Source organism: Balaenoptera borealis (genome assembly GCF_965194805.1).
Source record: "Balaenoptera borealis genome assembly, chromosome: 12".
Lineage (NCBI taxonomy): Eukaryota > Metazoa > Chordata > Mammalia > Artiodactyla > Balaenopteridae > Balaenoptera > Balaenoptera borealis.
Genome location: NC_138869.1, coordinates 104,793,597 through 104,821,022, shown reverse-complemented (window position 1 = coordinate 104,821,022; position 27,426 = coordinate 104,793,597). Strand labels below are relative to the sequence as shown.

The following is a 27,426-nucleotide window of genomic DNA, read 5'->3' as shown; positions in this document are numbered from 1 at the left end:
CAGGCAAGTTCTAAGAAAGAGTGGGTTACAAAGTGCTGAGCATGGAGAGCCCGGGACAGGCTGGATGATGTGAAACTGCGGGGAATCCTTTAGCATCCTGTCACCTCGCATAAAACACCGCTGCCCGAAAGCCCGTGAGGACAAGACTGACGGCTGGGGTAAGCCCTGTGAGGAGCGTCTACCCAGGAGGGTGGGGTGCATCCAGAAGGGTGGGGTCTACCCAGGAGGGTGGGGTTCACTCAGGAGGGTGGGGTTCACTCAGGAGGGTGGGATCTACCCAGGAGGGTGGGGTCTACCCAGGAGGGTGGGGTTTACACAGGAGGGTGGGGTTCACTCAGGAGGGTGGGGTTCACTCAGGAGGGTGGGGTCTACCCAGGAGGGTGGGGTTCACTCAGGAGGGTGGGATCTACCCAGGAGGGTGGGGTTCACCCAGGAGGGTGGGGTTCACTCAGGAAGGTGGGGTTCACTCAGGAGGGTGGGGTCTACTCAGGAGGGTGGGGTCTACCCAGGAGGGTGGGGTCCACTCAGGAGGGTGGGGTTCACTCAGGAGGGTGGGGTCTACTCAGGAGGGTGGGGTCTACCCAGGAGGGTGGGGTTTACAGAGGAGGGTGGGGTTCACTCAGGAGGGTGGGGTTCACTCAGGAGGGTGGGATCTACCCAGGAGGGTGGGGTCTACTCAGGAGGGTGGGGTTCACTCAGGAGGGTGGGATCTACCCAGGAGGGTGGGGTCTACTCAGGAGGGTGGGGCTTACACAGGAGGGTGGGGTCTACCCAGGAGGGTGGGGTTCACTCAGGAGGGTGGGGTCGACCCAGGAGGGTGGGGTCTACTCAGGAGGGTGGGGTTCACCAAGGAGGGTGGGGTCTACTCAGGAGGGTGGGGTTTACACAGGAGGGTGGGGTTCACTCAGGAGGGTGGGGCTTACTCAGGAGGGTGGGGTTCACCCAGGAGGGTGTGGTGGGAAGGCATGGGGGGGTGACTGTGAGCACAGTTGCAGCACTTGACCTTGGGGTCACACTTAGCAGAGACTGAGAGTGAAGGCAGGAGAGAGCTGATAGACCGTGAGAGAGGAAAAGTGGAGGGGAAAGGTCAAGACTGGAAGTGAGTGAGGGCGGGGAAAACGGGAGCGTCTGAGCAGGAGGTGGGGTTTCAGGTCGGACGGGGGAGCTGGAGTCCAGGCAGCGCTGCTTGGGGCCAGGAGCCGTGTTCCCAGGTCACCCATCAGTCCCAGGACATCTTCCTGAGGCAGCCACTTTACACAGATATTTGGGGAGGAAGTTATTTTTATATTGTTTAACAAACACTTTCCATTAACGCACATGAAATAGTAAGATTTTTTTAAAAAGACTTCAAAGGCCTTTCTCCTGGCTGCTTGAGGCTCCGCACCCGGGGTCCGTGCCCCACTGTGCTTTGGTGATGTGGAAGCACTGCTGAGGAATCTGCACAATAAAGACAGACATCGGAGTCTGGACCTCTGGGTAGGGAGGGTGGCCAGGCTTAATAACTGGAACTTCATGAAATTGCCAGTAATTGACCATTTCTATATGAATGGCTCCTTCGTGCGATTCAACCCAAATCATAGATTCCCTTCTGAGTTCTCTGTCTCGCCACTGCCTCCACCATGTGGCCTCAGGGGGCACTGCTCCTCCTCCAAAGGGCAAAGGCCACTTCCTGGGCCTCCCGAAGCATCACCAAGTCAGGGCTGGAACAAAGAAGACTACTTAAAAAGGAAGTAACCATAGAGATGCAGGAATCTGGACAGGGCAGCTCCTTGTCCCCTAACACCTGGTCCCCAGACCGGCAGCATCACCTGGAAGCTTGCCTCTCCTCGTCGGGGCTCCATCCCGAATCCTGCACTGGGCACAGGCGGGCAGGGCACCCTGCAGGTCAGAAAGCAGCGCGGCAGCAGAGAAGGCTGCTTCCACTCTGCTGCTTCCACTCCTCCACTCAGCTCACAAAGCCCGGAAGGTGGGAGCCCCCAGCCCCCAGGGATGCGCCCCGTTGCTGCAGAGCCCAGCCCAGGGGTGGGGGGAGCAGGGATGCACTGCCAGGTGTTCACCCACGTGAGAAGGGGTCAGGGTGGGGCAGGCAGCGGCCACTCCTGCTGACCAAACCACAGCCGCTCCAGCCACCCAGGGGCCAGGGCCACCAAGCCCCTCCCCAGGGCTCATCTTTGGCGTCGATCTGCCCAGAGATACTTTGCTGAGAATTGCCCTGTCCTTTGCTTAGTTTGCACAAAAATAAATAAATAAATGGAATATTCAAACTGAGCTGCCTCAGAGAGGCGGTTTCTTCTTTAGAAGTGAAGTCAAAAAGTATCTCTTTCCAGTGGGAGAGGCTATGATCGTAAGTTAATAACTAGTTAAAAATTAAGGAGAAAGATGCCAAAGGAGGCTGTGGCTTGAATTTCTTCATACGTTTTTGTGCTCACTTGGAATACTTCATTCAGTTTACCATTTAAGTTTGAATGTCTTCATGAAGATTTATGGTTTAATTTTTAAATTGAGGGACAGTGTGTTTACCTCTAGAGCTGGCAAAGCAAGCCTCGAGTTCAAGCCATGATATTCAGACCCCACCGCCAGGCCCATCACTACCACCGACTTTTAAACACATCCCCTAAAAGCGGGGAACAAAGACGGTGAGTATGAGCGCTGAAAAGGCCGGTGTTCAGAGGGATGACAGCGTCACACGTCCCAGGAGAGTTAGTACAGACCCCCGTGCTTCCCTTCCCGTTCTTCTCCCCATCACCCCTCCCCTCCCGGCACGCACATCAGTCCCACTTATTCAAAATGACCCCCAGTCTCTGCGAAGAACATTTAGATGATCAAGAGGCTGGACGGGGTCCAGCAGAAAGAAGCCTCAAACTGGGCAAACAAACTGGGCTGAAATGCCTCCCAGAGCTGCTGCAGCTGTCGAGACACACCATTTACTGAAAGACAGTTGGAAACTTCTTGCACCACGGAAGGCTGGCGCCTCATGCACACTTCAACCTGCGCAGCACACGACCGTGATCGCCCCGTCACTCGTTCACAGGCCCCGCGGGTCCCCGGGGCGGCAGCTGCTCTCAGACCCGCCCAAAGCTGAGGCAGGATGAGCAATGTTTTCCAGCCGGGCTGGGCTGCATGTGGTGACTCATGGAAGCCTCTGGATAGGGAGGCAGCTCAGGACTCCACTTCATGACGGCAGTGTCCCCGCGAGAACGGGCATGGAGGCAGGCCTGCCACTCTCCAGATGGGTAAGGGAAAATTCAAGTTATTTTATTCTATTCTATTTTACTTTATTTTATTCTATTTTATTTTATTTTATTCTATTCTATCCTATTTTATTCTATTCTATTCTATTCTGTTCTATTTTATTCTATTCTATTCTATTTTACTTTATCTTATTTTATTCTATTCTATTCTATTTTACTTTATTTTATTCTATTCTATTCTATTTTACTTTATTTTATTCTATTCTATTCTATTTTACTTTATTTTATTCTATTCTATTTTACTTTATTTTATTCTATTCTATTTTACTTTATTCTATTCTATTCTATTTTACTTTATTTTATTCTATTCTATTCTATTTTACTTTATTTTATTCTATTCTATTTTACTTTATTTTATTCTATTCTATTTTACTTTATTCTATTCTATTCTATTTTATTCTATTCTATTCTATTCTATTCTATTCTATTCTATTCTATTCTATTCTATGTTACTGAGTTTCAAGTAGTTGGAAGGCTCATGTGCTACCGGCAGCTGCTGACTTCCTGAGGCTTTAAACAAAATAAGAAGTGTCTTGGGATGTGGTATAGCCCAGCACAGCAGGCTGGGGTCCAGGAGACGGTTTGGAGGTGGCCCTGCCCCTTACCAGCTGCGCTGCCCTGTGTCACCTACCTTCTCAGGGCCTGCACCGCGGAGACAGGCTGCAGCTTCTCCTGCTGCTGTCCTGAGGCTCAGAGGAAAGGCAGGCAGGGCAGTGTCTGTCCCAGGGGGCTGCCACAGGACAGGGGCTGGGGGCATCTGCTCGGAGCCGGGGCATGGATAGGTTTTCAGTGTCTGTCACCCAGGAGTCACTCGGTCCGTGTTGATTTCGTCCCCCTCCCTTCCCAGATGAGCAGCCACCGTAGAGCTGGTTCCAGCAGCTCCACCTCTCAGCCAAGCCACACACACGGCTCTTAGAGGCGCTGAGTTCTCTCCACAAGGTGACTCCTGAGGGGCAGCCTGCAGACCAGTTTTCCAGCCCTGCTCTGTCACTAGCAGGTGGTGCACCTTTGCATGGAGAGATCACAGTTCCTCTACCCTCCTGCCGAGCCTCCACTTCCCCATATTTAGTTAGAAATTGAGCTTTCTCTCCCATGAACCTAGGCAGACCATGACCAGTGGGGCTTGAGTTTGTCTTATTTTGTGGCTTCATCACCCTCCACAGATGGCTTCTGTCTCATGATCCAAAATGGCTGTCCAGATCCAGTCATCTCATCATATTCCAGATGGACCAGATCCATTGTGATAAGCCATTTTGTAGCATTGAAACCTTTCTTCTTGAGAAATCTTCCCCAGTGCCCCCAGTTGAATAAAATGACTCAGGGGAGGGGAAGAAGGTCTGCTCAGCTCCCCACCCCACCTGCTCTTAGAGCTCCCCAGCCCACCTGCTCACAGAAGGCACCCCTTAAGGAACCCCCTGGGGTTCCCTGGAGCATGGTTAGAGAACTGCAAGACTACATTCTAAATTCAACATTCTGCTATTCTAAGTATTCACAGAGTCACTTGGGCACATTTCTGAGCCTGACAAAATTAGCTCAAGGCTGATGTGAAACACATATCAGAAAGAATAAAGACAAGATTCCCCTTGGACCCAGCTCTGCAGATCTGCCGCCTGGGCAGAACCCACTTGGCAGGAAGGTCCTTTTAACTGATCTCAGCTGGACACTCGGCAGCTTTGGGGGAGGAGGGAGGAGAGGGGGAAGTAATAGGGAAAAAAAGTGTAATCTTATACTAAAGAGAATGTCCTGTGAACTTAAACCAATCAGTGTAGGCTGTAGAAATAGGACCTGTAATAAATTGGCATGAGCGGTGAGGGAGCGGAGGGGGGCAGGAGATCAAAACACCTCACCCCAGGTAGGCGTCAACTGCTGACCTTGAGCAGATCACACCTGTGTCTCAATGACCTCCACGGGAGGGCTAGATCAGGTAGGGCTTAAACTCTGTGGGACTTTTCCAACCATAAACTTCTGTGATTCTAAGGATTGCAGGCACTTGAGAAGGTTGATAACAAGATTGCCAAACTGTCCCTGTCAGCGGTCTCCAGCGACTTGTGTTCATTACAAGGGAGATGGCTTTGAGTCTGTAAGACCAGTCTGTACAATTCCCAGAAGCAATTTCAGCACGTGTGGGCACTTCTCAAGTCCAGGAAGGATGAGGAAACATTTGCAGGCCGGTAGAATTGTCTAAGTATCTACAAGGATTTTCTATAGCTATGCTGCTTAGCTAATGTTTTCTGACGTCACTTTCTGGGGGTCTCAGATTTACTAATTTTTTACTATTATATTTTTTTAACTCCTAAATTGAATGACTCGGAAGTTGGAAGCCTGAGGAACGAACACAGAGAGGCAGAGAGACTCCCTGAGTTGGTTTAACCCTGGGTGTGACTGGACCAGGCTTCTTCAGGTCACGGGTGACTCTTACAAGGTCATCCATTGGCCTGAAGAGGGCAGTGCAGGTAAATGCAGCATCTTAAGGATGGCAGGTGTCTCGGCTCGGGATGGTGTGGGATGGCGTTCCATCCGAAATCTGACAGCAGGGCCTGGTTGCCAGCTCGGTCGCTTCAGTCTTCTAAGTTCCAAAGTCTTATCTGGATGGAATAGGTGGCCCTTAGTTTTATGTGTCCACCTTTGTCAGCAGCAGGGAGCAGAGACACACAGCCAGGGAGGAAAAAGGAAGTAAAACAGGTTGGTGCTTACCCACTAAGGACAGAATGTCCCACTACATCCATTAGAGTGCTTTTGACTGCAAGAAACAGAACACTCAGCTGCAACCAGCTTTAAAAACAAGGACGTTTTTATCTCAGGTGATAAGAAGTCCAGTAAGTTCCCAGGGGATTAAAACCAGTGGTTCAATGATGTCATCAGGAACCCAAGTTCCTTCGAGCTCTTGGCTCTCCCATCCTCAGGGCACTGGTGTTGGCCCTAGGCATCTTGTCGCACGGTCTCCAGAGCCCCTAGAAGTCCTGGTTTCACATCCAGACCAGCAGGGCGACTTCACAGGTCGTCCATCTGTGAAGGTTCACAGGGTCCTGTGCTCACAAGGGTCCCACGCTTGGTTTAATGCTTTGCTGTTGCCATCTTGAAATTTCTAATAATTTTATCTTTGAACTTGTGTTTTTCATTGCTCTTTAGGAGCAGTGAAACATGCACGTGAGCAGAGGAGGCGTATGCAATGTGGTGACCACCCTTCCCTGTTGCCTCATTCATACGATCCTGATGCCAGGAGCACAGAACCCCAGGGTATCCACACGCCCGGGAATCCAGTGAGATTCAAGCGTGATACACCGGCACTGAGTAACTGGGGGCACCAACGGCCCCTAAAGGCCACGCTAAACAAAAAAAGAAGACAACAGAGTTCTAAGAAAACACAGAAGACGAAGAAACCTTATCCTATTCTTTCTAACTTGTGTTACTTCCCTGTATTAGCCAAGCACTTACTCTGAAAATGATCACATAGAAGGAAAATCAGAAGTGGTTGGCTAATACACCAGTGTGGACTATTCCGGAAGAAAACCAGTAGAACTCCAGCCTGTAATTCCGAAAGCCTCAGTTTCTTGCCTTGTTCCTATTCCTTGACTTTTTCTCCTTTTCTTCTATTGATAGAGCATCAGGGCAACCACCTAAGCTGTGTGCAGTGGTCTGTCTCGCTGTGGATGTCTGTCCAGAACTGAGTGTCATCTTCCTGGACTCTGACCCCTCCGGCCTCCTTTCCTAAGACGTCACAAGAAAGAGCCCCCTCAGTTTGGTGTTCGCTCCCCTAAAGCAGCAATTCTCCAACTTCTTCAGTTCCCCTGGGACCATTTTGAGAAGAAAACAAGGAACATCTACCCCGGAGATGGGAAGAAGACTTATTTTTCACTGTATACCCTTTTTCATATTTAAATGTCTTACCATGTGTATAGATGACCTATAAAAAGTGTCTACTAGGTATATTTTTAGAATCACCTATTCTCAGTTGTTTCAGAAAACAGAACAAACAAAACAACTCAAACCTCTTGCATGAATACCAAAGAAAAAAATTCAGCTTCTGGAGTTGAGACTAATAAGAACTACAGAAAGTGAGCGATAATTCGTCCCAGAAAAGAGCATAGATCTTCTCAAAGAGTGGCATCAAAATGTTGGGACCAGTCATCATTTCTTTCTGGAGAATAAATGGCATGTCACAGCTCCCCGGACCCCAGTGTGGAAGCAAGTCTCACAGAGGTCCCTCTGCCCCGAGTTGGCACAGTGCCCTGGCCAGCCTTTGGGGACCTCCCCCTGGCCAGCCTTCCTGCCTCCCCACCCCCGCCTTTCTCAACAGCTGCTTCTCAGGCCCGTGTAGGGAGGGGAAGCCGGGCACGCGGGGGGCACAGCTGGGTGTGGAAGGGCAGAGCACCACGGGCTTCTCCTTCCTTCTTCCTGTTGTGCTTTAGCAACTCTCCACACTGACTCATGCATGGACTTGTTAGAGAATAGAAACTGTTAGAGCCAGAAGAGAGCCGAAGACACTTATTTCCACCCCGAGGAGAGCAGAACTCCCAAAGACACATGGCAGTGCTGCAGAGCAAGGACCCAGGGCACCGTGCTCCTGGCCAAGTTCTCTCCCAACAGCATGTATTTGCCCAAGGCCAACTTTTGTCCAGAAACAAGAAGACTGTTCTGTTTCTGTTTCCACACTGCAGCTCGTAATACTTCAAGACAGAACACTTCTATAAGCATCAACTTCCATCACTAAAGCAAACTGGGTGATTTCTTTTTATTTCTTGAGTCAGATTGGAGAGTATCACAGACGCAGTGCTGCCTGCATCAGGGTCTCCCAGCCTGGGCGGGGCTGACGCTTCGCGCAGGATGACCCTTTGCTGTGGGGCTGTCCTGTCTTGGTGGGTGTGTAGCAGCCTCCCTGGCCCCTGCCTGCTAGGGGCTGGTGGCACCTCTGCCCCTCAGGTTGTGACAACCAAAAGGATCTCCAGACACTGCCAGATGTCCCCTGAGGGGCAAAGTTTCCCCCAGTTAAGAGCCACTGATCAAGAGGAAACTAGATTATTTGGTTGTCCCTAGAAAACACTTACCAACAACAACCAAAAAATTGCTCACAATTATCTTGGCTTTGCAGACAAATTATACAGGACACTGGGAGTGTCCGAGGCATTCCTCCACATGGTTTGTGTTTCCACATAACCTGTGGAGCCACCAGAGTGGCCAGAGCCCAGGAGAGCGTGCGAGGAGCACCCCTGCCCTTTCTGCCTGGTGCCCTGTTCCTGGAGTTGATGGGCAGGCAACTGTGGTCCTTCGTGGCGGAGCCCCACGCCTAGCGGCTCTTAGCTTCCAACTTTGGAGTCAGAACTGGGATGAGACTCGTGGGAATTGGGACATGAGTTTTTCTGTGTGTGTTTCTTTTTTCACCTTTTTTTAAAAACCAATATACAAATAATACATACATACTGATTATAAAAGCCAAACGATACAGAAGGAACATATACTAACTGTAAAAGGAAAGTCCCCCTCCATCTCACTCCTTTCCCCTTGGGTGACATCCAGTTAACACTTTGCTGCACTTTTTTCTGGATCCTTCACCATGCATTTACATAGATGGGGAGGTGATTAAAATTTTATTATTTTTAATGTAATTCTAGGCTTATTTTTCTGTGACCTATTTTTAAAGTATTCCATGTCAGTACATGTGACTGTTTCTTTTTCGTTTCTAAATTTATATTAACTTTATAATTTGCATGCAATAAAGTACTCCTATGTGACGAATGTATACCTGTGTAACTACCATCACAGTCAAGGTAAAAGCATTTCAATCACTCAAAAATGCTCCTGCGAGGCCCCTTCCCAGACAATCCTCTTCATGCTCAGCCCCGGGCAACCACTGATCTGCTTTCTGTCACTGTAGATGAGATTTGTTTTTTCAAGAGCTTGATATAAACAAAATCATGTCGTATGCTGTTTGTACTCTTTTTGTGCGTGGCTACTTTCTCTCAATATAATGCGTTATTCAATTCAGCCATGGTGAGTGCACATCTTAGTAGTTTGGGGTTTTTTTATTGCAAAGTAGCGACTCATCGTACGGATACCCCAACTTGTTTATCCATTGACCCATTGATGGACAGTTGGGCTGTGTCCATTTTGGGGCTACTATGAATAATACTGTTGTGAGGACTAGTGGTGAAGTCTCTACGTAGACATGTTTTCATTTCTTTTGAAAAGAATGAATTACTCAGAGAGCAAATGCTAGGTCTTATGGTAAGTATATGTTTAACTTTGTAAAAAATGCCAAACTGGGCTTCCCTGGTGCCGCAGTGGTTGAGAGTCTGCCTGCCAATGCAGGGGACACGGGTTCGAGCCCTGGTCTGGGAGGATCCCACATGCCGCGGAGCAACTGGGCCCGTGAGCCACAACTACTGAACCTGCGCGTCTGGAGCCTGTGCTCCGCAACAAGAGAGGCCGCGATAGTGAGAGGCCCGCGCACCGCGATGAAGAGTGGCCCCCGCTCGCTGCAACTGGAGAAAGCCCTCGCACAGAAATGAAGACCCAACACAGCCAAAAATAAATAAATAAATAAAGTTTTTTTAAAATGCCAAACTGTTTTCAAAGACAGCGGTACCAATTCGTATTCCCACCAGCCGTGTATGAATGAACGTTCCAGTTGCTCTGTATCCTGCAAGTTCCTTTCTGAGCTTCAGTTTCCTCATCGGTAATACAGAGATGGTTATGATACCCGCCTCACAGGGTTTGGGAAAGGACCAGATAAGGTTATGCTTAGCCCAGTGCCTGGAGAAGAGTGAAGCTCAATATTTCTAGGGGTTAGGGAAGTCACCATTACCTGTATTTTCAGGCACTTGCTTGACCCTGCCTGCTGGCCCCTCAATTATTTTCACATTTTTCTCTATTCGTTTACTATCACACTTCCTGAAAAAGTAGTCTATGCTTTTTTTCCTTTTCCACTAACTCATCAATCCTGCTGCTGCTCTGAAAGGCTCTCTCACATCCCTCATTGCTTGCATGCAGATGGTTCCTAAGTCTGCATCTTGGTCCCAAAAAGCTCTCCTGAGTCCAGAGCCCGATTCTAATTGAAGGACACAGAGCCTGTTCTTGACCTGCAACGTCCTTCCTCATCTCTACTCAACAAAGCCTTTTCCAGCCTCCAATACACCCCTCAAATGCCACCTTCTCATAAGCTTTCCCCAACCTCTTAATTCCTGGCCTTCCAGAGCACTTTCCATCTCTATTATTAGTATAGCAAGAACAAATGTATTAATGGTTAATGTGGGAGAATTCATAGCCATAGCACAGAATATAGAGAAAGAACTCTGCCTGTGAATCCCAAATCTGCCGTGTCCTCTCATGGGACATGAGAAGTTACTCAGTTTTCCTCTTCAAAAAAATAGGGGGAAACATGCACAGCTCCTAGGGTTATTGTGAGGATTAAATGAAATAATACATGTATAGTCCTTAGAACGGTGCCTTACCCATAGCAAGTGCTCAATTAATAATAGTTTCTAATGTGAAAAAATGAAAAACAAAGAGGTAAAGGCACTGACTGCACTCAGGCTATTGCAGTCGGGAGAGAATCCCAGCTCTGAAGACCAGGGTGTCTCGGCTATGGGTGTGTCTAGACTTTCAGAGGGAGGAGAGGACGAGTCACAGGTGGGTGATTTCACAGTCGGGATGTTTTTTATAATCAAGGGAGTCTGTCAGCTGAACAAGAGATGTCTCCCCCTGTGTCTAGCTAGTTTTGAGGGGCAAATAGTTCAGCTAATCACTTATGAAACAAAGATGGGAATTTGGAGGGTCTGTGTCTGGCCTTGTCACAGGTGAACATGGGGTCTCATGGGGTCACAAGAATGAGTGGGTGTATCAGTCAGCAGAGGTTGCTGTAACAAATAGCATGGACTAGGGAGCTTAAACCACAGAAATTTATGTTCTCACAGTTCTACAGGCTAGAAGTACTGGCAGGGCTGGTTTCTCCCGAGGCCTCTCTCCTTGCCATGTGGATGCCACTTCCTCCCTGTGTCCTCAAGTGGTCTCCCTTTTGTGTGTGTCTGTGTCCTGACAGCTACTCCTTACAGGGTCACCAATCATTGGCTTAGGCCCCACCCCCCATGACCTCATTTTAACTTAATCACCACTTTAAAGGCCCATCTCCAAATACAGTCACGTTCTGAGGTGTTGGGCATTAGGATTTAACACATGAATTTGCGGGGGACACATTCAGCCCATAACAGTGGGTCTTGTCTAAGTCTGTGGAGGGAGAGTGGTCTCTGCAGTAAGTCATTCCCCAGAACACACAAGGTGGGAGAGCTCAGTCACAGCGCTTGGGAGGATTAAGCTTTGCCGTTATCCAGGAGCTTGGGGCCCAGGTAAAGCTCAGCACTGTCACCAAGGACTGCCCCCCTTGCTTGCTCTGTCCCCCTGAAGCCTCCCCTGACTTATGGGGGACGTGGTAGGAAAGAACCTGTGAAGAGGCTGAGAGGGGCCAACAGAGCCACTGAAAAGAGCCCATTGAAGGGAGCGACGCAGAGAAGCAGAGAAAGTAAGTGAGGAAGGGAAGTGGGGGGGAGGGGAGGGAGGGGGGAGGGGGGATGTGGTGTGAGGTGGCCAAGGGGAGAGAGGAATGAGACAGCCAAGCAGCAGGACACAGGACAGTAAGAGAGGAGAGATTTCATCCATCTCAGGAGGCCAGGAGCCAGAGAGGCAGATGGGTCAGGGGGTGCCTTTTCCCAAAAGTTTCCACTGCGTTCGTCCGCGTAATGCCCAATCCCTCACCTCTTCACAGCCCCCTGAATTGTTTAGCAAACATATTCATTACTCTCCAAGACCAATGGAGTCTAATCTGTGGTCCTTTGTGTCCATCTGGGCTGAGAAAGGTCTGGAAGCAGGTGGGGCAGGAAGGCTTGTCTCATGGGGGCGGGAGGAGGTCTCTCACCTGCCAGCCAGCTGCTTGCACATCTCGTTTCCCTCCCAGACTGGAAGCTCTTTGAACGCAAGGACCCCGTCTGCTTCATGTGTCCCCTGCCCCAGAGCAGAGGCTTACATACGAGTACTTCCTGGGTCCCTTTGAAAAGCCTATAAACCGGTCACTTATGAATCCAATCTAAACCTTGCTGTGCATCTCATTACGTTTTCAACTTGTACCGCCTCTCGGGGACACCGAAGTCCTAGTTCTTCCATGCCCCGCATGTCCTGACCAGGCAGGAGCTGCGTGACCGTCTGGGCTCCTCTGGATTGTGATCTACGTGGTCAGAGTGTCGAAGGAGAAAGACGGCCAGGCCCTCTGCTTTCCCAGGACTCGCAGATCAGGGGGCGGGGGCGGCACAGAGCCAAGCAAGGGACCGCCCGGAGGGCCCAACAGAGTCAGGCGCGGGTCTGGGGCCCCAGCCTGATTAGCATGTGCCCTGCCCCAGGCAATGCTCTTTGATGATCTGAATTTAGTTCTATTTTGGAAATCTGTTGGGAAATGAGCTAAGTGCCAAGAAGAGAGATCTGGGGGTGAGGGCAGCAGGGATGGCAGAGGAAACGCTGGCCAGTTCTTCCCACCCCAGCCCCCTTGGGGAGCACACGGGTGAGGGGGTGGCCCGGTGCTGCTCAAACCCGGCTGCTCTGCTCAGCAATAGGGGCGGGTGGGGCAGGAGGACGGCACAGCAGAGGCCTGGAAACGCCTCGGTGATGTCTGAGGGTGCTTTCTTTCTGGGAGGCGTGCAAAGTGAATGGTAATGGCTTGCCAGGGTTGGACCAGCACCCTTCCAAGGGGGGCCCAGGCTGCAGCATCTAGGAGTTATCACCCTGCACAGAGGAGGTTTTGTAGCTCAGCTTGGCCTCCAACCCAGACCAGCCAGGGGGCGGTTGGTTTTTTTAAGGACCCATTTGTGTACCATTAAAGCAAACTGCCGACCTTCCTAAGGAGATCCGAATTTCCAACTTTTTGAGCCACAGCAGGAAAAAACCTAGACAAACAAATGCCGTTAGAACATAAGGTTTTCCTTGTGCCAATATCCCCACTTCCTCCCCCGGAAAATGACTCTCCCAGGCACTCACCCTCCAGCAAAACATTGTGCTGTCTCTTCAAGTAAAAATAAAGCCAGCAGAGCAAGGAGATGGAGCAGGAAGAGTGAGAGGTGACCTTCCTTGACGTTAACTTCCTCGAGGCCACTTTGAGGAATAAGTGGCCGTTCTGCACCCCCAGAAGAAGCCCTGTGCCCCATCGAGAACCAGGGTCAATGATATGCTGAAATCAGTTTAATAAAAGCACCCGTGACACGCATCCCCACCCAAAAATGTTTTCATTAAGATGCAGCTAACGGGGCTTCCCTGGTGGCGCAGTGGTTAAGAATCCGCCTGCCAATGCAGGGGACACGGGTTCGAGCCCTGGTCTGGGAAGATCCCACGTGCCGGGTAGCAACAAAGCCCGTGCGCCACAACTACTGAAACCCGCGTGCCTAGAGTCTGTCCTCTGCAACAAGAGAAGCCACCGCATGAGAAGTCTGGGCACCGCAAAGAAGAGTAGCCCGCTCGCCGCAACTAGAGAAAGCCTGCGAGCAACAACAAAGACCCAACTCAGCCGAAAATAAATAAATAAATAAATTTATTAAAAAAAAAAAAAAAGGATGCAGCTAACGTGATGTGCTGGGTCAGCAAACACGACTGCAAAACCACGACCCGGGTGCAAAGGGATCGCTTTCTCCCATTACTTTTAGTGTTTGCATTAGGGAGTATGCACCAGTCCTGGCATCTGTCTGAAGTCCAGGCAATGCTGCAGAATTGCATGCAACCAGGTCCAGCTGCAGGAGCCACTGGCCTGGGGAGGTGGTTTGCGAACCGCTGCACAGCAGCAGGGAAACCTCGGTCTACCCCTACCCAGCTGCCCCAGAGTCGCCGAGGCAAAGAGCAGCTACCCCTCACAGGCCAGCCTTGTGTTCAGCTCAGGAGAGCCAAAGGCTGTCAAGATGAAGCCGAGCTCTCGGGAGCGATCTGGGAAAAGCCACTGTGCTGAAAATAGATCCCTAGATTCTAGGTTTCGTCTTCTTTAAGAAAGACATTGTGTATATTGTTTAAAGTAAATAACATAATGAGGAGATGAGGAAGAAGAAAGGAAAATCATTTGCAAAAGACATCCTTTAATTCCCTGAGGAGAGCAGCTCTCGGTGTCTAGAAAGGGCCTCATCTACACTTGGTCAGTGGACGGAGCAATCCCCTTGTTGGGACAGTGCCCCTCTCCATGGACGAGCTCACCACGTGAGCAGAGTGGGCAGCAGCATGGAGCCAGGAGCTGGTGCCCTGGCAGTGCCCATGAAGCCGCTTCGTGGGACCAGGAGTTTGTCCCCACCACTGGCGGTCACTAAGGAGGTTGATCCATCTCCAAGTAATTTGCTCTTCCTCTTTTCCGAGACAAGCCTCCAGTTCTCAGCTGAAGGCATCATATTTTCCATGTCCCAGGGCTGGGACTGTTGTCCTGGAGCCTATGACCCGACACCCAGCACACCCAGGGATTCTCAATCTCCTGCTGATGCCTGAGAAAAATAGGGACCATGGAGGAGAAAGGTCAGGATGCAGCCATGGGTCAGACCTCTGGGAATTCCCAAGGATCCCTCAGCCTCTTGACAGCTCTGCATCTTTGGGGCCAGCCCCTCATTAAACAGACAGGGCTGGGGAAGGAGCCACGTGTGAGGGCCACACGGCTTCTCCAGTCTCATTTTTAAACAGCTCTGAGCGTCTCTCTAACTCTGCCCTTAACACGAACTAACGACACAGTGGCCAGAGCTGGTTTGAGCCCCGCTTACACATCATCTACTGAGCTGACGGCCTGCAAAACGCACAAAGGGGGCAAAAACAAGCAACAGTCTTAAAGCACCAGCTGAGTGGACAAAAGCCTGCCCAGAGTTTGTCAACCAGCAAGTATATGGCAGGTAGAAAGCGTGCCTCCCTGAAGGGCTCGTGGTCGGCAGGACCACACAGAAAGGGCGCCTTCTCTGCGGAGGCTGGATGGGCACAAGAAGTGCCCAGAGGTCACTGATGCAGGAAGCGAGGTCTGACCATCTCCAGGAGTGTGGGACCCGGGAAAGGACATTTTTTATAGGACCCCCGGGGCCTGGCCCATGGCTGGAGGAGGGCGCCCAGGGAGCTCTCACAGCTTCACCTCCTGAGGTGAAATCAGGTCATCCAGACAAACGCAGGAACACAGTTGGCGCTGGATGCCCAGATAGGGAGGCCAGCGCAGCAATGCCAACAAAGGAGGCCGAAGGTCCAGAAAGAATAGAAAAGAACCAGGTTACTTAACATGGAAACAAACAGGGAGGGAGGCTAGTTTCTATCTGAAGCTGTTCCATGCAATTCATTCGCTCCTTCACTCACTCATTCTCCTACCAACTTCTACAGACATTTCTAAAAGTTCCTTATCTGCAAACTTCTGCGGGGGAAGGACCCCTGAGGAGACCGAGGGAGGGGAAGCACACTTGGTCACTGGAATTTGAAGCTGTGGCTTCCAGCTTTTCACTGACTGATGAGAGTAAACATTTAAATGGATGTTCAGAAAACAGTTCCTGGTCGTCTCTAATTGGAAGATGCTTTCCCGACACCCTGTGCTTTGCAACCCCTGTCCAGAGCTGGCCCAGCTTCAGCTACAGGCTCCTTGCTGACCTCAGCATTTCCTTTGTCTCTCGGGCTGGTCTTCAAGTGTATGAATTTTCCCTAAATTTTCATGAAGCACAAAAGTTTCTTTTGTGATGTGGAACTCTGGAGGGGTTTGGTTTCTTCCCCGTGGCCTGTGTGCTGTCACTTATACTCATCTACTGAGCTGTGCTGGAGAAAGGGTTGGAAACACCCACTACCCTCGCCACCTGAAGGAGGCCACCGGGGACTTAGGGAAATGCCCTGGGGCCAAACTCAGGAGACCTGTGTGTCAGCACCTGTCCTGCCACCAACTGGCTCATTCTCACTGCTGCGGGGAAAAAAGGGGGAGAGGGAATTGGTCTAGACTAGGGTTCCTCAACCTCGGCATTACTGACATCTTGGGACAGAGGATTCTTTGCTGGGGGGCGGTGGCGGATGGGAGACTGTCCTGTGCATGGTGGGACATTTAGTGGCATCCCTGGTCTCTACCCACTAGATGCCAGTAGCACCCCCTCCAGTTGTGACAGCCCCAAATATCTGCAAACATTGATAAATGCCCCCTGATGAGAGGGAAGCCTTCCCCCAGGAAAACCACTGGTACAAACCAGCACCGTCTAATCCAGAAGCCAGATGGGGCCACTGAGCACGTGAAATGTGGCTAGTCCAAACTGAGATGTGCTGTGAGTATAAACTGTACCCTGGATTTCAAACATTTACATGCAAAACAAAAAATGTAAAATATTTCATGAATATTTTTATATTATTGTTATATTTTTTATTGATTACAACGATAGTATTTTTAATACATTGGATTACATAAAACAAATTGTAACAATTAATTTCACCTCTCTTTTTTTTTTTTAACTTTTAATAATGTGGCTACTTAAAAAATTGAAATAACATATGTGGCTCAGCTGGTGGGGCATTAGATTTCCACTGGTCAGCACAGGTTCAGACGCTGCCCCCTAAGGTCCTCCCTGCTCAGGTCCAGTTTCCCTGGGAGTGACTCGCTACCACACAGGCTAAGCAAGCATTTGTCAGCACCATCTGCCATTGTGATGGACCCGACAGCTGAGGCATGACAGAGTGGACACAGAATCTATCAGAAAATCTCCGATGCCTGCTCCCAGGTATTTTAGAGTCTCTCTCTCCTCAGTGACACACTAAGCAAAATCTGCAGTGTCAGCATTTAGAGGCGACGCCCGGCTCCATCCCACAAAGGAAGCAGCCCCAGCTGTCAACATCCTGCTCCTGTCTGATGGATGCAACAAACCCTGGACACCCCACGCAGGAGCCCAGGAAAGTCTACCTCCCCGAGGTAACTTTCCACTCCCACCGACCTGTAAGAGAGCCTGGGGCCGAAGCTTCCTCTGTAGCCAGGAGAGCCAGGGCCTAATAGGAGCTGGTGAGGTGCTTCATGATTTGCTAAGTGCTTCCCACCTCCATCACCTCCCTTAATTCCCAAAATAGTCATGTTATAGAGAACAGACTTGCGGTTGCCAAGGGGGAGGGAGGGGGAGGGAGGGATGGAGTGGGAGTTTGGGATGAACAGATGCAAACTATTATATACAGGGTGGATAAACAACAAGGTCCTACAGTAGAGCACAGGGAACTATATTCAATATCCTGGGATAAACCATAATGGAAAAGAATGTAAAAAGGAATATATATATGTATGTATAACTGAATCACTTCAGTGTACTTTTTTTAAAAATTAAAAAAAGAATAGTCATGTTAGCTGGACACTAGGATGTCTCCGTTTTATTTATGTGGCCAATAGGCACTTTGCTCTACAAACTCAGGTCATAAGAAATGTTGATTTCTTCATTTTTTTTAAATCAAAGTAATTCAGTCTTAGCCCTTTTTTTCCACTATCACTTCTCATCCCAGTTCCTTCGGTTGTTCAAAAGGTAAAGGTCCCAGAGTTGTAAGCAAAGAAGAACATTCAAGGTAGCCCCTCTGGTTTTCTGTCCCCCTGGTTATCCCTGATGGGCCATTGCTTTGGCCCACTTGGTACCTGGAAGGGGTCTGCATGCTGCTTATAGGAAGGACCAACCAAGGTTTGGCCACCTTCCTGAGAACTGGGACGGTGACAGCACAGGACTCAAATTCTTAGGGCTCCATCTGCAATCCCCAACCCACCGACTCTTTCCTGGCTGCAGGAAAGCTCTCTCTCTGCTCTGCAGCTTTCCCTCTCACTGAAAAAAACAAACCCAAACCAAAAGAAAACAAAAAGCACCAGCCTCAATCACCCCACCACTTCCCCCAGGCACACACCCCATTCTCCCAGCAGCAGCTAGCATTATCTCCTGAATGACTTCAAGCTTTCAAAATAAAATCCAGGACAGTGGGTTTCAATTCAGGCAAACTCTTCTCTCCGTCCTGCACCACAAAGCTCCAGCAAGATAAGAAGCTCAAAAGCCTGAACTTCTGGGAGTGGAGACCCCAAAAAAAGACAACAGGCAATTTAAGATCTCTATAAATTATGCTGTTTCCACAAGTGGACAAAGCAAGAGTCCATGCGGGTGAAGATAATCACTCAGTATCACGTTTCTGGTAAATGTCAGAGGAAGAACTCAAACCCAGGACCCCTGACTCCACCTAACTAGATCACGCCTCCACCACACCACATCCCCAGATTACCAGAGAGCCTGGAAGGAATGCTGATGGCCTAGGGAGGGGACCTCAGCTCTATTCCTGAAAGTGCCTTCCTCTTGGGAAACTCTTACTGTTACGCGGCTGCCAGCCTCCAAACAACCAAGTTAGGACACGCTTCCTTATTCCCTTAGCATCCCTGGAACTTGCTGGAACATTTAAACAGGACTTTGTTCGAAGCTGAGGTTCACACCTCTGATTTACGAGATACTTTTCACACTCAGCTCTCTACAGAAATGGTTAATAAAAGGAAAGTCTTTGATGAAATCCATAGGTGCTTCGGGGGTTCTGCAAATACGTGATTCCAACAGCAGTTTTTTTATTGGGTGGATGTGGATGGAAGGGTTCGTGAAGAAATCTGGCTGAGAAGAGGCGTGGAAGCCTGAGGTACTGTATCACATGTAGCCAGTTGTCACCAAGGTAACTGAGCAGCCGATCAAAGTACTCCATCATAAAATTATAGAATCGACATTCACATTGGACATTTGCCATCAGAGTAGACCTGGCTCATGGACTGGGCAGGAGTCCTCACTTGGATGTCTGCCTCTCCGGGCTGCGAACTCTGTGAGAGCGGCAGAAGCAGAGAAGCAGCTAATGTCCCCACGGGGGACCTGAATCACAGAACCTACCATAACTCCTCCACCTGTGTCCAGCAGAGGCTTCTGTAGAGAGTGAGAGAGGAAATGTACCACTCCACTCAAAACTCTTACAAAATGCTACACAGTTAATCGTAGAACTGGAAGGATCTACCTAAGAAAACATAGTTTAAGAAGATACGGGATACAGCACAGGGAACTATGGTCAATATTCTGTGCTTAAACCATAATGGAAAAGAATATTAAAAAAAAGAACGTATGTCTGGGTATGTACGTATAACTGAATCACGTCGCTGTACAGCAGAAATTAACACAGCGTTGTAAATCAACTATATTTCAATTAAAATATGAAACACAGACAAATAAAAATCAAGTACATTATAACTTCTTACAAAACCTGGATGCCTGTTAAACACGTATCAACAAAAACTGAGTGACACAAAGTCGAACGAAAAAGGCCAGACAAAACAGTGTGTACTGAACAGTTCCCGCATAGAAAGTTTAAAACGGGCAAAACTAGCTGTGGAAAATAGTGTGGAGGTTCCTCAAAAACTCGCAAATAGAATTACCACATGACCTAGCAACTGTACTTCTGGGTATTTATCCAAAAGAATTGAGAGCAGGGTCTCTAAGAGATATTTGCACACCCATGTTCATAGCTGCATTATTCACAATTGCCAAGAGATGGAAGCCACCCAAGTGTCCCTCAATGGATGACTGGATAAACAAAAGTGATATTAACACGGTGGAACACTAGTCAGCCTGAAAAAGGGAGGAAATTGACACAGGCTGCGATGCCGGATGAACCTTGAGGACATTACTCTCAGTGAAATAAACCAGTCACAAAAGGACAAACTCTGTTTGATTCCACTTATATGAGGTCCTTAGAGCAGGCAAGTTCATAGACACAGAATGGTGAGGGCCAGAGGCTGGGGTTAGTGATTAACAGGGACAGTTTCAGTTTTGCAAGAAGAAAAGAGGTCTGTGGATTGAGGGTGGCGATAGTGGCCCAATATGAATTTACTTCATGCCACTGACCTGGACACTTAGAAATGGTTACGATGATAAATTTTATGTTTTGCATCTTTCACCACAGTTAAAAAGTAATTTTTTAATAAAGGGAAAAAAGAAACAGGCAGCACTAAACTATGGTGCGAGGTGAGGGCTGGTTCTGGAAAGGGGACCTCCTGGCTGCTGGTCAAGTCCTGTTCCTTAGTCTAAGTGCTGGTTGTATGAGTGTTTTCAAGTTGTGAACCGTTAGCAAATTACACATTTAGGCTTTTGGCACTTTTCTGAATGCACTTTTTTTATTTTTTAAATATTGTAAAATAACTGCCTTCATCCAATTCTTCCTCCCCACTCCCCATATTATACTTAAAGGTTAAAAGAAATGATATGAACAAAAATAAAAATCCAATTCTACAGGAAAGGCCACAAGGATGAAAGATAATCTGAAGTCTGTAATAACATACGACTGACTTCACTTTTGCCCATGTTTTGTTCCCTAAGAACATCTGGGGCTCTCAAGTTTATGAAGCAACTCCTCTTTTTGTTTTCATTGCCACTTCTGTTAATGGGCAAGAACAAGCACCCCCAAAACGCCAGGTTTTTTTAAAACTTTGTCCCAGGGGTCCCTTCCCCCAAGGGCTGCTCAGTACAACGCGGGCTGAGTCAAGCAGGCAGAGTGGAAAAGCCTGGGTGTGTGGAGAGCAGCCCAGGGGCGAGCTCGGTGGGGATTAGGGGAGCCCCGGGTGCACCCTGACCCGGACAGCCCGCAGCTTACTCATTAATCAGGCACTTAACAGGCTGGTGTTCCAAGGCCCCTCTCAGCCTGGCAGACTGGTAACTTTGGCTTGGTTCCCAGTTTGCACCCCACCCCAGGTCCCCTTATCTACTCCCAGGCAAAACCTCTCTCCGCAGGTGTCCAGACCCTAAGCCCGGGGCTCTGTCAGATTCGATCCGCTGCTGGATCGCCTCGCAGAGCTGAACCCTCCTCCATCCTCTTGTTTCCCCAGGGTCTGCTCCCCACACCTCCACGGGCTCAGGTTGTGATGGGAGCTAGCTTCTCCAGAAGGAGAGGTCTTAGTTCTCCCCTCTCTGTTTCTTCGTCTTCCTCCCGAAGCTTTTATTTCTACTTTTACCCCAGTTCCTTCCCTTACCTGACCACCAGCCAGATGAGGCACAGGGCTCGAAGAAGCCAGTTCTACATCTCGTTTCCTTTGGGTACTTTTCATCCAGACTTTTACAAAATAATCATATTGCTGTCTTATAAATGCTAAGCGTTGGACTTCTAAAATAATGCTCACAACATCTCCACCCCCCCAAGGGGGACCCTGAGGCTGGGAGAAGAAAAGTCTGATCCCACCAAGAAGCAAAGCCGAGAAGATGCACGTCCCGCCTGGATGGTGCGGCCCTATTACCTCAGCTGCGCTGGAGCCTCAGTTACCCTCCGACAGTCGTGGTCCTGCTGTTGGGCAATTCAGGCACTCCCCCCGGCCAGCTTCCCCTAACCACCGTGAGAACACTCACAGGGAAACATGGAATGCCGGGAATTTCAAGAACTCTTAGAGGTATTCTTTAAATAATCACACTCTTTTGTTTTAAACATCACGGATAAGGCCGGGGGCCCTCTGTTTACCTTTGATTTTACCCAAATAAAACCAGGGAGCTGTGTGTGCATCTCAGCAGGAGCCCAGCTTTGGGGAGACGCTTCTCTCTTCAGAGCTGGAACCGGCCTTGCATGAAATATTATGGCGGAAGAAGGGCTTCCTGCTGAACAGGACAGAACACCTTCCAAAGCCTCGGTGCCATCTTTACGCTGGAGGGGCGGGGGGAGGCGTGGCTATAAAACAAATCTTGGAGTGGACAATACACGTGTTATTTCAGAGCCGGCTCTGCTCCCTGGAAAAGCCAGCACTCGGAACTTCACCCTCTGCCTGCCGGGCCCTTAGAATCCGCAGCGGGAACCGCTGCTTCTGTCCGGCCCAGATGGGATGCACACAGCACCTTTAGAAAGATTCTGCACACCTCTGAGGCTGGGTCAGCACCATCAGGCATCCAAAGACGAGCAAGGCCCAAATTCCAGGTGAGGTCTGTCAAAAGAGAGGACCCTTTTTTTTTTATTTTATTTTTTTTCAGAATTTGCTCAAGATTTTCAGAAAGGAGAGAAAAAGCTGAGTGGGGAAAGATGTGCTTCTGAATGATGACTTTCTGCAGCTGGAGACCCAAATAAAATACAAAATAAATAAAATAAAAATGCCTCTTTTCCATTGCTACAAAGAGCGACCATATCAGAAGTGATGAGTTGCTTAAACCCCACATGAAAACCAGGCTTATAATTCAAATTTCAGTGCAATCTGCCCGCCTTTCTGGTCTCTGTGTCCCTTCCCCTGGGCTGAAGAGAGCCATGTTTGCTCCCACCAAACAGTGGTTTCAATTCCCTGGGAATTAGCGCATCAACCTCTGTGACCACCACCCCCAATTTAAGAAAAGCTGAAGGCGGCCAGCTCCAAACTCCGTTTCACAGTGAGTCTTTTTTCCCCAAGGAGCTTCACTCTATAAAACACTCTAAACTCGTGAAAACTCACTTTCACATCATTTCCGGCCGAGCGGCAGAGCTCAAGCACGATGCTTTACTTTTGCCAGATTTGGGCTTATTTGGAGGAAAACACGAGTCTTTTCCTCTTTTAGCTTCTTTCCATCACTTCTGGAGATAAGCTTTCCAGCTACCAGAACAAAATGTTTCCCATTTTCTCCTCCCACACCCGTGAACTTTGTTCCTTAACTAGGTCCCAGATTCCCCTCAAAACAGAACTGGACTATGTCCAACCAATTTCTCCAGGTTCTTCAAACATTAACTCAAGAGATGTTGTTTCAAGAGGTTTGTGTGTCCTCCCTCCCTCGCCTTTTAGCATTGGAGCTGGTTTTCGAGGCTGAACAGGGAAGGCTGAGGCGTGCGTCACACCCATCCCTCACCTTGCCCCGCGCCCCTCTGACCAGAAGGGTGGGGGAAGGAAGCCACTTTGGGTGCACAGAGGACAGGCCCTGAACTTCCCTCTCTAGGCCCGGCAAGGAACTGCAAGCAAGCAGGTGGGCGTCACAGCCATGGGATAGGCTGGTCCGAGCTCCTGGGCTAGAAGAATCCACTTATTTCATATCTGGCAGGGGAACGCTGGACCATTTTCTTCACAGCAAGACACACCAAAGACGCCTGACTTTTGACATTCCCCCAACCCCTCCCAAGAACAAGGGCTGGTTCTTTGCGCTGAGCGAAGGGAAAGAGCCAGCTTACTGGGAAGGAATCTTGCTGTGGACCTCCAAGAAGGCCTAGGGCAGCTGTTGCCAGTGGAGCTGGGAAAGTAGAAGACGCAGCCGTTAGAGGGCAGCGTGTGCTAACCTATAACTCAGCGCTGGCTCCTTTTCCAATTACAGGCAGGGCGTCTCAGAGCAAAAGCACTAGGGTTCCGCTGTCAGCAGAAAAACAAGTTAGAAAGACACGAGGGAGGGCCAGGGCGGAAGACAGAGAGACATCCCCCCAAGCCAAAGCTGTGCCCGTGAGACACTGCTCCTGGAAGAGCCAGGCTGCATGTCCCAGCACATGCCAGGAATACAAACCCAGGAAGACACAGGCCCCAGAGAGAAGCCGACACCTCCTGCCCCATGAGCCTGCATCTGATGGTCTGGGCCAATCAGCCAGTTCGGTGCCCAGACCTCGAACAGAGAGGGGTGTGGGGAGACTCGAGGTACCATGTGTCCCTTCGCTCTTCAGCCTTCTGGAACAAGAGGACAAAGGAGTGCCCTGAGGCTGGCAGACAGGGATGTCGGGGGGAAGGCCTGGGTTTGACGAGGAAGGACGAAATCCCACCCCACCAGCCGGGATCTGTCATCTTTGCTGGTCTATGAGGTGGCCCAGTTCTGAGGGCAGAGCCTGGCTCTGAGGAGTGGGTATCGCCCTCCCAGCTCGCAGCCCCGGGCCTTGCCAGAGAGGCGTCCTTCCACGGGACAGACGCGAGCTGGCGCTGGGGCGTGTCCTGCAAGAGCAGCTCTGCATCGCAAAGGGCTCCCGGCAACGAAGATGGGCCTCTGTCCCTCTCCCCACAGCACCTCTCGTCCTGATTCCTGGGCTGCCCTGCGGAGGGGAGAGCTCGGCGCACTGACAGCAGAATCTGGAGCGCGGCCGGGCCTCACCTCCGTCCAGGTCACCAGGGGAAGGAGTAAGGGCGTTTGTGCAACCCAGGTATTCATTTCTTCCCACAAGCCCTTGGGGGCAGTGCCATCCCCGATGCCACAGGCCTGCGAGACTCGAATGACAGGCTCTGCCCTAACAGGCTTGGGAGTGTCAAATTGAAGGTGACAGGTGACCGAAGTCCCAGCACTGAGGTCTCAGCGGGCGCACAGGCCCAGGCTCTCACTCCCTCCTCCACCCCTACTTTCATTTCCTCTCCTCCCCAAGATGCAGCCTGGCCTCGAACCAGCAGGCAAGTCCTTAGCTGGTCCCCCCACTGACGGCGCTGTGGTTCAGCCTGTCGCTATGCCTGCGTTTCTTTATGGAGCGATTACTTTTTTTCGAGCACCATTCACGTGTTTTGTTTTCAAATCCTGCCCACTGAAAGCCAAGCGCAGGTCTTGGTCAGGCAGCGCAGCAAGACGGACGGTGCCAGGACCCCCAAGGATCCCCAGCTCTGCCCACATGGCCATCGGGTCGGCCTCTGGGCCCTCCCCCTCCCTCCTTCTTCAATCCAATGGTCCAAGGGAAAGGGACTGCTGGGCCTCTAAACTGGGGACATGCTAATTATAGAAGTAACACTCACCATCTAGAATAGGACACGCTTGGAACTGAATGGGAACCTCACGCTGTCGGGAGGGTTTCCAACTTCCAACAGTACCAGGCACGGTATTCAGACTAAGTTTTCCACTGACAGCAATTTAAAAGCTGGACAATGCATAAGAGAACTCCAGGTCTTTCTGTTTTAATTTTTAAATACAGAGAAGTAAAGAATATTGGCTCTTGATGCAGGGAATAAGGAAGGACTGGGGTTCATTCCTCTCCGATCACCTAGGCAGCAGAAACAAAGTTATATAGTAAGTATTCAGCCTGAAGGAAGGAGATGCCACCATCTGTGACCACACGGATGGGGCTGGAGGACACTGTGCTCTGTGAAGTAAGCTGGACATGGAGAAATACTATACGATTGCACTTGTAGCTGGAATCTACAATAGTCACATGCACAGAAGCAGAGAGTAGAACGGTGGCTGCGGGGAAGAGGGGGAAGAGAAATGGAACGGTGCTGGTCAAAGGGTTTCAGTTACGCAAGACGAGTAAGTTCTAGAGAGAAATCTAGAGATTTGTTGTACCGCATGGTGACTGTACTGAATACTTGGAAGTTGCAAAGAGGATAGAGCTAAAAGGAAATCATCTCACCACAAGCACACACACACACACACACACACACACACACTTTCGGTGGTAACTACAGAAAGGTGAGGGACGTGTTAATTAGCTTGGTTGCGGGCATCTTTTCACACTGTCTACGTATATCAAAACATCAGGTTGTACACTTTAAATAGACATAATGTTCCCGTGTCAAAGATATTTCTAAAAAAAAAGAATTTGAAAAATGGGAAGCAGAAAACATCATGTAACGAGAATAACAAGGGGACACAGGAAGGGCAGCAGAAGAGGTGGACCACCACCATGAGGAGGCCAGACTGCGGGGGTCTCCAGGCCGGGCCCACAGCCCTGGGACGGGAACTAGGTACCAGGTTTTCATGCTGACGGTGACCTTGCCCGGACAGAAGGATGTTTTCACTTCCTAAAAATCTTAAGGCATAGGAAATACACCCATCAGTCTTTGCTGAATACAACTGCCCAGAAAGGGCAAGATTGAGTGGAAATAGGCCTTGAAAGCAAACCATGATCCTAGTACGTTATGTAACTCAGCAGAAGCCTAGCATCTCTTCTGGTCGGAGGCTCTCCAAACATTTGGGGAATGCGGCCTTTTGAGAGATGTTTGCTGAGGTTACCCTGGACACTCAGCGCATGCTGTGACCCAGCCCTGACCACGGGGGGAGGGGGAGGGGAGCAGAACTTAGCCAAGCTCCACGTTCGGTGTCCAGAATCACGCCTCTCAGGCCCACCAGCCTGCTGCCTTGCTTGCTTGAGCATTAAGCATATTTCCGGAGCGCCGTTTCTTCCTTGGGGACACAGGAATGAATAACATGATAACAGTAACACATGCACTTCGTGGGGTTTTGAGTTGCTCTGTGGGAGTGAACTGTTCTCATACGTATACCACACAGTAGCTCATGCCCATTGGAGTTGGGTGGGCTTGCTACGTTCTCTTAGCCTCACGTACCTGTAAAACCAACCCGAATAAGATAGTATTGCTCAGAAGAGACTTCTTTAAAGTAATGCTTCCCAAATAATTTTGTGTGCAGCTGCTAACAAGAAACACGTTTTACATCTCTAGCCAGTACACACAACATAGGCATACTCAACTGAAACAATATTTAATCTTACTCTGTGCAATACATACAATCTGGTATTTTCTACTCTGTTTCATTTGTTAAAATACTGGACGTAGCTCGCTCACAGGCTACAGCTCACAGTTTGAGACACACTGGCTGCAGGCTTCCAAACAGGGAGAGAGACTGAACACACATTTTTCACCTCTCCCTTCAGGGATCCTGAACAAAATGAACAAAAGGAACAAAATGGCATAAACCCACAAGGGCAAAGGACACAGGAGGGGACAACAGCACATAGGAGACTTGGACAAGTTTTTAGAAGAGAGATCACCAGGTCTCCATCACAGTAAATGACAGAAGAACCCACAGCCGCTGTAGCAGACAATCTGGTTGCCCACCAATAATGCTTGCCTTATTTTTCCTTGTAATAAGATTCAGATTCTATTTAAAGCCCTCACGTTCCACTGCAAAGTCATGGTGTCAGGAAAGACCAACCCCACCTTCAGCTCCAGGGATTAAATCTTGATTAGTCGAAGACAATCATATTAATTTTATTTCCTTTGTCTAGTGATTCATTTAAGAAGGGCCATAACACCTAATTTTGGACATGTGGTCTCGATAGAAAGTCTGCCAATGATGGGATTAATTCTGGGAAATACTCTACAGTTTTAAAAAGAGTCAGAGAAAGAGGTAGATCCAATTTCTGCCTCTGGAATATAAGCCACTGCCATATTTTGTCCATGAAATGGAGCTACGCAAAGCATTCTGGCAGAACAAATAGATTTTTTAAAACCTGGGTTCCCGATGATGTAATTCAGCCACTAAATCAATCAACCTCAGAGCCACCTTATCCCAGGACCTTTTCATTTTGT

At 49.4% G+C, this 27,426-nt stretch overlaps 1 protein-coding gene and 1 long non-coding RNA gene across 4 annotated transcripts in view; one reads left to right on the top strand and one right to left on the bottom strand.

Moving 5' to 3' along the window:
* Positions 1–27,426, bottom strand: part of LOC309607757 (uncharacterized protein) — a 73,019-nt gene that overhangs the window by 30,167 nt on the left and 15,426 nt on the right. The window contains exon 1 of one of the 3 annotated variants that reach the window (XR_014232529.1): positions 21,726–21,779. The exons of 1 other annotated variant lie outside the window; for it this stretch is intronic. Coding sequence is in view for 1 of the 2 variants with exons in the window: in XM_082346653.1 (XP_082202779.1) it covers positions 3,883–4,008 (126 nt within the window). In the remaining variant the exon portion in view is untranslated. Of the gene's footprint in view, positions 1–3,882; positions 5,076–21,725; positions 21,780–27,426 lie in introns of those variants that run through there. One more of the 3 variants, XM_082346653.1, reaches the window with a different exon arrangement.
* LOC309607758 lies at positions 2,041–9,793 on the top strand. Its single transcript, XR_014232534.1, has 2 exons — positions 2,041–3,233; positions 6,852–9,793. It is a non-coding gene; the product is annotated as an uncharacterized lncRNA (long non-coding RNA).